The following is a 12,024-nucleotide window of genomic DNA, read 5'->3' as shown; positions in this document are numbered from 1 at the left end:
TTTTAACATGAGCCATCCATAAATCAGCCGAGGAGGTGACAGGAAGTCCAAAAGTAATCTCCTCTGGCTAGGCACACTTTGTTAAAAAAAATAATAATAATAAGAGATGCTTTCCAACTCATCCTGATGATGTTCTCAGTGAACGGGTAAAACTATAAAATCCAGGCGCAGAAACAAATAGTACTTTCATTCCAACTGAATTCAAGCACATGGTAGGTATAGCAACCAAAAAAGTACAGCCTTTCAGTAAGGGGAAAGCATGTAACCTACCAGGGAACGACTTAAGGACCTTTGAACCTGTAGTGACTAATGCAAAAGACAGAAAGTGTGGCTCTAAAGCAGCCAGAGGACCATATGTGCTTTCCTGAGAAACCAAACCAGTTTTCCTTAATCAAAAGGACACACAGTGACTTCTAGGAGTTCCTGAAAGTGTGACCAATTGGAATTTGGTCGTCTGTTGCTAATTGAAGCATATAGAAGAGTCCATTTCTTAAAACATACTACACTTTTTTTTTTTTTTTAATTCACTGCCACATGACAAAAACCAGAATCAAGTTGACTGGTAGAAGATCAGTGCAACCAAAGACCAAGCTATTATTTCAAACTGTCAGGGGAAGGCAGTAAAATTGCTACCAGGTCTCCTTAAGTTACCCTTCAATAAAAAGAAGCCATCAGGGAAATAAGAGGAAAAGAAAACACATCAAAACCTTAAAAGTTCCTTTAAGTAAAATTATACGTCTGTGGCACTATGCCATCTGTTCTCTGGTTAACATAATAAGCCAATTCCAAGACCATTAAATATCTGCTTTCTAAAATCATGTACAACACAAAATATAATCAATATATTTTTAAACTGTAAAAGCTGCCTTTTATGGCATTATTGAAATATGCCTAAATGTCCCCATAGGCACATTTTTCTTAAGGTGCTAGTGAGAATAAGGATTCCCAGGAGTTGCAAAAAGCCAGTGGTTGAGCTAGAACAGTCACAGTGAATAATAAAACAACTGGGCTGGGAGGTAGGGATGAGAAAGAAGAAAGAATAGCTTTGAAAAATCAACAGCAGTGTCTATTCATCACTTCCAACCCATTTGTTTGAGCACCCTTCCTTTGAGTTCTCTATTACAACCAAACTATATATTATTAAATTTTCATTTAGCTTTACAGGATGGAATGGGGTGGGGGTAAGGAGTTCTTTCTGAGTACCAGATGAGATCCACGTGGTTTAGGGGTCACTAACCTATCAAAATACAAGAAGTATTTGCTTTGTAATCTCTTCAGTTCTTCAGGCAAAAGCCATAATCTATTTCAATACTTTTTCAAAGGTTATGTCTAACCAAAATTTAGCAGGTATGCAGAACTCAATTCTAGGAACAAGGTGCCAATCTCCCTGTGTTGGGTATCCTTTATACACCCCAAAACAACATTACAAACAGCCCAACTGATGATTAATCTACTATGAATTATTTAACAACTCTTCATTCAGTTACTAAGGCTTTGTTCCCACTGCAAAACCTTTAAGGTTGAATTAAAAAGAACTTGCAACAGAGAGCAAGAAGCCACTGAAGAAACATCATCTGGAAGAGAGACATGGATGGATATAGAGAGGCCAATTACTTTGTAGCAGAGTGATACAGAAAAATCAACTATGACTTTTTCAAAAAGAATAAAGCCCACAGTAACTAAAAATTCCCCAATCTACTCCCAATCCAACAGTTGTGTATGAAATTATAACATTTCTATACACATGTCTATGAAATAAATACCAGTCACAGAGTACCAGTCTGATCCCTCTAAGAGCCTGTAATGATGACTTAAGTCATTCCTGAGACAGAGCTTTCACCTGTTCTCTTTCCCTGTAACCTTAAATGTACAGATTAAGGGTATTATTATTTATTGGCAATAGTACTAGTGAAGAGGGGTTATTTGTACTCTGCTGTTGCTAAGGATCTCTTAGTATTTCCTTAGTTCTGGTTTCTATGTTCTATAAGAATGCAATACAAGTAACTTAGGAATCAACTGTTTAGTATTCAGGCAAAACCCTTGATGTTCAGATCACCGGCAAGTTCAGAGTGCTGGCAATCAAAACTATGTTGTGCTACAGTAATTACTATGAAAAACTTCCAGTGCTTAAAATTAAAGAATAGAATAACATGATCATTCCACCTCTTCTGCATGTCTAGAGTGTGTTCAACATGGCAATTATCTCTGTTCAAGAAGCAGAGTTTAAACTGCATTGAAACTCAATTATAGCCATGACTTTTTAAACACACACTTCAAAAGGCAGGTTTCATCACATTCAAATCACTGAGCAAAATCTCCCCAGCTTAGAAAAAACTAGATTGTATCCCTCTTCCAAGAATAAAAATGACTTCTTTTTAGTTTTTGGACCCACCTCTTCCTTCCTTTATTTAAGTAGGGGGATGACTGAGCCATGGTGAAAGACAAAGAGAGATCCCATCTGATAAAAGCATGGGATGTGCAGCCCTCCCAAATGTCATTACTACACCACCTAGAACTGCCACCATTCTTAAAAACCAGATCACACACTTGTTAACAAAAAACACATTACTTTGCTACTTTGAAGAATGCAAAGGAACTAGGAGTGGTAGATTTATGATTTAAGTGTTCCTGGCTAAAATAGCTTTCCAATTATCAAGAGCCTCTTAGGAAGAGCAGGAATGTATGTGTTAACGACCACAACCAGGGGTCCCTTCTCCACTTTTTTGTCAGAACCCAGGCACATCCTCCCTGCAGCTTCACCATTAACATGTCTGTTTCCTGTCAGCCCACTCAGAGATAATGTCATTTATCTCAGGGAGGCACAAGCCCAGTCATTAGCTTCTATAAAAGACCTCAAACAAAGGCCAGATAACGTTTTACCCAGGGCTCTTACTAAAACCAGAACCCAGAAGCTTGGAGGTCTAAAAGTCAAGGACTCCAAAGTTATCGTCTTTAAAAGAATATTTTCCTCATGATCAACAATCCTAGACTAATAGCTCTGAACCAGAGTAAGGTCTATGGAGAGCAAACGTTGGTTCAGGACACTACCGCATACAATTAGATTAACCGATAAACGCTGACCAGAGCTAGCCTGGGAGAGCCTTTGCCCCTCTTACCTCCAGGGGGAAAATTGACAGAATAATTCAGATACTGACTAAATAGTTAGATCTTTGAAGAACTGACCCCTCATTGTGATTGCCTGCAGGAACTGAATAACCATTATTGTTCAATGGCTGGGCTTCTGGAAATCTTTTAAATAAAAGTGGAACTGGTTAAAATAAATGTAGGAACATGTGTTTTCACAGTGTTGCTCATATTACTGCAATTCTGAGTTTCTATGAAGTACCAGGTGAACTTTTTTTAAATTAAAAAAAAAACAAAAAACAGGCACACACAGACACAGTCAAAATTGGAGCAAATCTCAGCCATTCAACCCATGTTTTTCATGCTGAAAATGAAGAACAGATGGTTCTTTCCATGTTGTTTGAATCTGGTTATTGAACACCTCTGTGGTTAGGGAGATTTCTGCTTAGCACTTTCGGCATACATTTCATTTACTAACTATAAAATGCTGCTTAGGAAAAATAAGTCTTTATAACACTCTAATTAAAACCATCTTGCAGCCAAGCAATTTTACTTGAAGAGCATTCTTAACCTCATGACACTTTGACAATCAATCCCTCTCGCCCACCCTCCCCTTCTTTTTACAGACTATTTGCAAAGTTATTAAAAGCTGGTAAACATTATTTATCTCTTTTAGCACAATCAGTTGTTTTCTTTTTTTTTTTACATCTCTCCAGCAAACCCAGCAGATTTCAGATACTATGCTCAGAACCCAGTGATGTGCCTGGTCATGCAAATATTCCAAGCTTCCATGGGTTCTCACAGAAAACTTCCTTGGGGAAAGTGCAGCCCATCTCAAAAGCCCCGTCACCCTATGAGGAAGCCAATAGAAAAGGAGCTGAATCAATGCTGATTGAGAGCTGCCCTTAGTTACCAATTTTTTTAACAGCTAAGTCCCTTATATTGCTTTCCAAACAGTTTGCTGTCCAACAACAATGGACTTTGTTCTTTAATTATAGCAAGTGACCTTTCTGCCCTTTTATTTCACAGTAGATAAACTGTGCTCTCTAACTAGAATTTGTAGGGGGCACTGTATTTGGGGGGAAACCTATCATTCACAAAACTCATTAATCAAAATATGTTCTTCAACTACTCACACTCAGACAATGTGCCAGGATTCCCTAGTGAAGTGTAAAAAGATTTCTACAAGAGAATAAAATGAATGATATCCTTTATAGACAGGTCCATTTGTAGATACCACATGTAGGCTGTTAAAGATCAGTTTCATGAAAGCAGCACAATATTACTGAAATCATTCTCTTTGCTAATGTGCACTGAATAGTTAGAACCCCAGGCCCAAACATAAGATTCCCTGTGCTTTTAATGTGTATCTGAAGTCTCAGCTGTTTTAAAGAATTCATCTATGTATTTTTTTAATTTCTCAGTGATCAAATAAACCCATATACTATATTGAACTTTAGCCTGGCTGATTGCCTGTGTCTGATAAGTCAAAACTATAAGACTGTTAAGGAGGACACATGCAGAAGAGCCTCAATGCAGGCTATTATGCTTCAAAAGAAAAGAAGGGGCCAGGTGGAGAAGCAGGTTTTAACAACCAAAAGCCAACCTGTCAAATCTACTTATTCAGACACGTCACTGGTGGCTTAACCACAAAATGGGCTATAGAAATACAGCTCAAACATCTTAGAATTATGGCATGTTTTGATTTTGTTCACGTATTAAGGGAGTGGCGACTTTTACAACATACTTGTGGTTTCCACATAAAGGAGTAGAACGCTCATTGATTTAATTAGGTTTCATAAGGTCCAATTTATCATGTTTTACATGACTTTCTGTAGTGAAGAAACAGAATAAACAGACCAAAAATAGACATTTAAGCATGCTGTGAAAATTAACCGGTGACAGCAAGTCTTATGAATCTCCTGTGAACCATCCAACCAGGGAAGAAAAAAAAAAGCACATACACCACATTACACCCCTCTCTGGTTTTCACATTTGGCCCCTTCATGAGCCACATCCGACTGCTGAAAATTAATCATCTTCACTTTTGAGACACTTACTCTTCACAACCCAGATAATCAAAGAAGGCTTTGAAATTAAAACATTGTACAAAAACGTCAAAAAACCTTTCTCAAAGGATGCCTCAGTGTCGGAATTATCTTGTCAGGTAAAGCTTATCCTACTAAATCTTTCCCTCCTCAAGAGGTCTCTTCCCCTCATTAGAAATTATTTTCTAAATTGAAGTCGAATTTTACACAACCAAGAGTTGGTGGCATCGGAGTTACTTCCCTGGGAGGCATCTGTACAAGGCGTGCCATTCCTGTGTGCCAAGGAGGAAAGATTCTTAAGAAAAGTCCTCCTGGGGCGGGGTGGAGGTAGACAGGAAAGCCTGAAAGAACAAGCTTCCAGATCCCGGGCCAGCACTACAGGATTCAAGGCCCTGAGCGCCATCCCTGAAGGGTCGCTGTGTCCACACCAGCAGCTATGGTTGGCAGTGTATGAATCGAAAATACACTATGCTTGCTCCCCTCCTCCACCCCAGACCTGTCATGACTTGTTTGCTCTTCATTTAGGTCATTCATATTATCACATTTATACTGCTCTGACTGAAGATGAGTTGCATGTATATGAATAATTTAATTCTTTCATTTTTCATCCAGTTTCCTCTGTGACTGGAAAGTGAAAAGAACACAAAAAACTGGAGAACCAACACCATGCTCTAATCTCAGTTGCCATGACAGCAGCCTTTGAGATACTGAAATGTCCCGATTGCCAGCTAAACAAAATTGTTGAATGTGAACATTTGGCTGGAAGATTAAAAGGCTAAGGGGAATGCAAAAGGGCAGTACCTCCCACATTCCAGGCAGCAGTGAATCCAATCAAATGGCTCTGACTCCTTAACCACAGCCATTGTGAGCACTGGATTAGGGCAATTCATCTAGATAGTTAGAGCAGATTAGAACTGCAATTTGAAGACTATTGGCAACAAAAGTAAATGCACTACTGTACTAATAAGACTTCAGAACGCCCTTTATCAGAAATTGTGTGAAACTACATTTCAGCATAAGAATCAAAACCTGGATTTTTTTTTTTTAATGTACTTAAGTTCATTAGTTCAAAATGCTGTCTGACCAAGGGCTTATGGACTAAAGAAGCAGGCATGCAGAAGGTTTTTTTGATTTTGGTATCATCTACACCTTAATGTACCTTCATCAACTTCTAAAATTATAAAACCAAAACTTCATTCCTGTACTCCCATTTAAATCTTCAACAGAGGAAAACAAAAAGATTTAAACAGGCAGCGGTAATTGGACACAGAAATTGTCATCCTAAAACATTTCACAATTCTGATAATGTGAGAAATAGCAAAAATTAAACTACTGAATAAGCATATATATCCAAACAATCATGCCACAAACCACATGATATGCATTCCGCTTCTGCAGGGCACAATCTACAGTATTAACAGTTAACTTCATAGAGTCAGCACTTCTCCCCCAGCTCACTCTCAACCTGCTCAGTGGACTGAGTGCCTTCAGCTCTGGGACATTACTTAATGCACAGTAATTGCCAGAACATTAAGTCCTATGCCTCCAGCACTAAGCAGCACAACACTGGGGGCAATTTTTCAAAGGCAGAGTCTCACCAGGCTTTCAGACAATGACGAAAGATGGGCAGAAGGGTCCAAATGACCTGCAGCAACCCTCCCCACTCCTCAGATGCAACACATATTTAGAGCATCTTTTGGCTCTGTTTTCTCATTTCAGCACGCCAATCCACCAAGTCTATTTCACTTTTCTTACCAACCTTTCAGCTCCCTGGTCAAGCCAGAAATCCAAGCGATAACACTCCTTAAATCTCTAGCTAAGAACTGGGCAAGGGAACAAGGAAAGAGCCCTGGCAGCCACCAAAACCATTCCATTCTTGCTACACAGTTATGAAACCAGTGACCCTAGGATACCAAGGTTTCATTCAAGAACAATAACAGGACGATATCCTTTAACAGGATTATTTTGGAGAACATCAGGAGAAAATAAATGTGTGGAGGGTGGAGTGTAAATTAGAATCCTAGACATACTTCTATGGGGAGGGAACGTGAACCCTGCACCTAAGGACACATTACCAAAAATACTAGGATGTGCACATTAAAACAGAAGACAGTCCTCCTTCGGGGAGAAACCAGGACAAGAGGTACATGGGTCCAGGAGCAGGTTTTCTATTAAAAGCACATCGCAACTGGCTGACTGGCCAAGAGCCCTTGGGTAAGGCAAAAGGTACTTAGAGCACTCAGACCCTCCCACCTGAGGACCCAAACACCAGCACCAGAAGCAGCAGTAGCAGCAGAAGCAAGAGCTAAACACTGCACCCAAGTAAGCTACCCCAGACCAAACGTTCACAGAAAAGATGCACAGAAGAGAAATCTCACAACGGACCAGAAAGCACGAAGTGCAAGGCACACAGAGGCACACCCCCGCCCCCACTCCCACACAAATGCACACAAAGAGAAAAGTAGGAGATCTAAGAAGGCGACTTGATCCTACCTTCTCAGTTTTCAGTTTCTTGATTCGCCTGTGGCTCTCCTCCTCCTCCTCTTCCTTCTTTACCAACATAGAGTTTCCCATGAGCCCTGAATCCGGGGCACTTTTGCTAACTTCCCCAGCAGCCGTGACGCTGCCACTCCCAGTGCCCCCGCAGTGGAAGGGGCTCGCGCCACCTCCATTGCTCTTGGCCCCAAAGCCATAGAGGTGCCCCCCGGAAGGGGCCTGGCTGCCACTGCCATTCTGGTGGCCCTGAAGCAGGTCGTGTTTGTCCTTCCTGGATTTCCCCGCATCCTTATCCCGCTTGGCGCCTCGGCTGCTCTGGCTTTTACCTGGCTTCTCCTCTTTGCTTTTCCCGCAGGAGGCCGCCCCCGCGGTAGCAGCGGAGGTGCCGGTGCTGGTACTATTGCTGTTCGGGTTGCCGCCGCCGCCGCCGCCGCCGCTCACACTTTGACCCAGCGCTGAATTCATGCCAGTTGCCTCTCCAGGGCGCCCTTGGACTTCCTGCCTCTTGCCAGTGCCGCTGATCTCGGGAATCCCATACAAGGCAGCAGAAGGCAGAGATTTATTAGCATCCTTAGAAGTTTTACTCCTTTTCACTTTTGATTTGCTGGTCTCTTTGTGTGAATTCCCCTGGGGAGCAGAGGGCTGAACAGAAGCAAATTTTAGGCCATCAGCTAAGGCTGCGGTAGCACCGGCCCCACTGGAGGCCAGACCTCCACAATCCTTAGAGTTGCTGCTGCTAGTAGTGTTGGTGGGATTATTCATTTCAAATTTCTGTCTGTCCTTCTCCAAATCAGCGTCCAAATCAATTATTAAATTTCCAACCCCGATTTCCCAATCATCGCCACTGTCATAAGTATCAACCGTATTTGGATCCACACCTTTTCCTGCCGTAGAAATGTTCACTGACATCCTGAAGATGAGATCTCTAGAATAAAAATCCGATGAACTTTCCTTTGGAGATGAGGGGACATTCGTTTAGCTCCGCTGGGCTTTCTCTTAAAAAAAAAAAAAAAATGTCTTCTAATCTTCCTCTTCTTTTTCCTGCCCCAGGAATGGGTCCAGGGATTTTACACCCTTCAGTCCAGGTCCACCTTTTCCTGTGAAGGGGGAAAAGTCGAATATTTCTTGTCTGGGTGTTACCAGAATAAAAAACGATTAATATTGGGGAATCAGTAAGGGGTACAGGGAAGGATGGTGAGGAAGGTGGCTCATGTATTGTCTCCACAGTCCAATATCAGGTTTAAAGAAAAATAACCAAACCCAAAAAACATACCCATGACAGTAAGCATCTTACAGTAGCTAAAAAAGAAAACCCCTTTATCAATGACACAAAGATAATCACTTTTAAAAGGCATTAAAATATCTTAAGGATCTGAGTGAAGTCCAGAAAGGTTTAAGGGAAAAAAAAAAAAAGAGTTTAGCTTTTTTTTTTCCCTAGCACATACACATGATAACAATCCCAGAAACACAGGCTGAACACTCAGACAAGAGGAAGGAACACGTTTTAAACACCCTTAAACATGTCCTAGATCTTGCAATTTAAAAGACCAGACCCTGGAAGTTCTCTGAGGCTAGTTTCAGAATGATGTTGCTAAATTTTCCTCATTTCTAATTTTATTACTTCTTTTTACAAATTGGGCAATCTATTTTTTGTTCCCAGTAAGGAACAGAAAAAAACAACCAATACCCCCCCCACACACCCCATACACATGCCCCCACCTCCTCTCTTCCTCAACAGTTTATACAATTTTATACACACACGTCTTTAAGATCATTTCTCTATTTAAAAAAAAAAACAGTTCTAAATAAAAGGCTAAATATCTGCCTTTTGAGGAAAAAAAATTACATCTAAACAATTCTACTCTATTCCTAGGTCACAGATTGGCTCAATCTGTTAAAATATGGTGCTACTGACTGTACGGGAAACTGATTAAGACATACACTTTAAGTGATCTGCGCCAAGGTGGCCTCAATGACCGCAAATGAGTGTGTGTTTGACAAAGATCAGTTAAAACGGTTTTTAAAGGGATCAGCCCCTTTTAAACAGTTGATTGTCAAGGAAAAAAAATAAATATACATACACACACACACAGACATTGCTTACCTTTAATCCTTTATCATTTTTTAATTAGGCCAGCAAATCAAAATGCCTTTCCCACTCCACTCGGCAAACAAGCCTGTGCCTCATTTTACTTAAACACCAAATGATCAAGAAGGAACGAACCAAATAACACATCTCAGCCAGAATAATCACTCGATAACATTATTCCACCTCCCCACCCCCCCGTTTGGCAAACGGATCAGTCCTTTTCTCCTTAAAAAAAATGTGTCACTGTACAGCTGGAAGATAATGTTTCACATTCACAACAGAAGCACCAAAGGGTTTTTTTTCCTCTTAACAAGCATCGAGAATAATAGTTTTGAAAAAGAGAGCGCTTAGAGAAAAAAGTTTTCCCAACTTCTCATTCCGCCTTCAGTTCCAGACTTCAGAGTCACCGTGATCAGTAAGTAATGATCCCATGTAGCAAACCTACAGGCGTCCGCTAGTAACAAGACAGAATGTGCTAACATCGGGATAAATTAGTGAAAGGGAAGAAAGAATAAGAAGAAAGGACTGAAAATCTGGGCTGGATTCCGCCTGTTAGTCGGGAAGTGGCATTTTTCCGCCCGTCCTGACAGATTTGATTTCTTGAACTAACTTAAGAGGAAAGGAGGGGGGAAGGGGTGGGGGAGAGAGAGGGACAGAGGGAAAGGAGGACGAGGAGGAGGGAAGGGTGGGATGAGAAGCTGAACAAGTGGAGAAAAAGAAAGGTGTGGAGGGGGAGGGGAGCGGATGATTCAGTGAGCTGATAAACCAGTTAGAACAGCATTCGCTCGGGGCGGCGGGCGGCGGGGTGGGGAAAATAACGGCGTCTAAAATTGGTTCAGTCTTCGAAACCTGAAAGGATGTGATGTTTTACTGTTTTATGTTGTTTTAAGAAAAAGGAACCGAGTTCCTAGTATAGTCCCCGAGGGGAGAAAAAAAATCCGCTGTCGCTCAAGCCAATCAGTCATGTGGTAATTCGATAATTAGAGTAAAAAAAAATTTTTTTTTTAAAGGCGACCTTTTTCAGGACAGTTTTTCCCATTTATAGTCGCAGCAAACGGTGCGTCTCCTTTTTATTTTTCTCTCCTCCTCCTCCCTCACCCACCACCTCCTGTGTTTAGTCAGATGGCCCCGGAGCTTGGCTTAGTATTTTTAATTAGCTGGCGTTTGGAAGCTAAAAGCAGTAATGAATTGTTGATGGATTGGAAGTGGAGAGTCGCTTTGCTGGAAATGTCGGGGCTGGGAGAGGGGGATGGGCGAGTTAGCAACAACCAACCATCTAAAAGGAGCGATTTTGTTACAGTGCAAGCCTTTCACATCACGTGAGGATCAAGGGCTCAATTGGTTGTCGTGAGAACAAAAATGGTGACAAGCGTATCAAGAAAATACTGATCTGGTCTTTAAAAAAAAACCTGAAGGTCTCTCCCCTCCCCCTGCACACACTCCCACCCCGCCCCGCCGCCTCCCCCCCCAACCCCCGCCCTTGCAGTGGGAGCAGCTACAAGTTATGAATGTGAAACATTTCTCGCAGATCTAGGCTCTCGGAAGTTCGGAAGGAGTGAAATGTAATGAGCACAGGAGCAAAGCAGATGTTTTAAAGAAACACCTTATAAACCTTTCCTCAACTTATCTCCAATTTGTCGGCTTTGCCAAGGGGCCAGGGATGGAGAAGACTAGTGGAGGGGGAGGGCACCTCCACGCTACTTGGATTTTAGGGAACCCCCCCTCATGTCCTAAACAAAGAAAAACATTTTACTAGCTCCAAGCCAGGTCCTGCAATAAACACACCATTGTTCCTATTTGTGGGTTTGTTTGGGTTGGGTGGGGCATTTATTTTCCCCTTAATGGTGTTTTCGCAGCTTGCTTTTTTAAGGAGGTGGAAAATGGTAATTATAACCATTACATGTAGTGGGTGACTATTCCCTTGTTTAATATTAAATTATTGGGCACTGGATGTGACAAGAGACAGAAATCGGCTTGTTCTGCCCTTGCCCCCATTTTCCTGGCTCGGTTTTGAAGAGGGTCCTGCCCAGCTAGGACAGGAGAGGGAAAGGTGAGGTGCGCTAGAGAATGGACACTGCAGATCAGGATTTGTAACTGTGTCACTTTTATTCTCCTTGGGTGAGAGCCCCAAAGGTAATTTACTCTTAAGTTACCCCGAGTGCCCAGTCAAGCTTAATTTGTGTGAAGAAGTTACAAATGCTTCACCCTCCACTGAATAAAAATTCACCCTTCTTGGGCTGTTGTTCTCAATGCAAAAGCCAAACCCTGTAACTAGTTCCTCATATCAATGCATAAAACTCGCACATT

General features: G+C 41.5%; 1 protein-coding gene across 1 annotated transcript in view; it reads right to left on the bottom strand.

The window, feature by feature from the left end:
* ZNF608 (zinc finger protein 608) overlaps positions 1-10,509 on the bottom strand; it is a 104,489-nt gene extending 93,980 nt beyond the window's left edge. The window contains exons 1-2 of the mRNA XM_081499020.1: positions 9,733-10,509; positions 7,626-8,725 (exon numbers count right to left, since the gene is read on the bottom strand). Coding sequence (XP_081355146.1) covers positions 7,626-8,537 — 912 coding nt within the window. The 5' untranslated portion in view covers positions 8,538-8,725; positions 9,733-10,509. The remainder of the gene's footprint in view (positions 1-7,625; positions 8,726-9,732) is intronic.
* Between the last annotated feature and the right edge of the window lie 1,515 nt (positions 10,510-12,024).

The sequence above is a fragment of the Giraffa tippelskirchi genome, chromosome 6, assembly GCF_054371585.1.
Source record: "Giraffa tippelskirchi isolate mGirTip1 chromosome 6, T2T-mGirTip1v1.2.pri, whole genome shotgun sequence".
In the NCBI taxonomy this organism is placed as follows: Eukaryota; Metazoa; Chordata; class Mammalia; order Artiodactyla; family Giraffidae; genus Giraffa; species Giraffa tippelskirchi.
The sequence above is the reverse complement of the archived record's forward strand: the minus strand, read 5'-3'. Positions and strand labels throughout refer to the sequence as shown.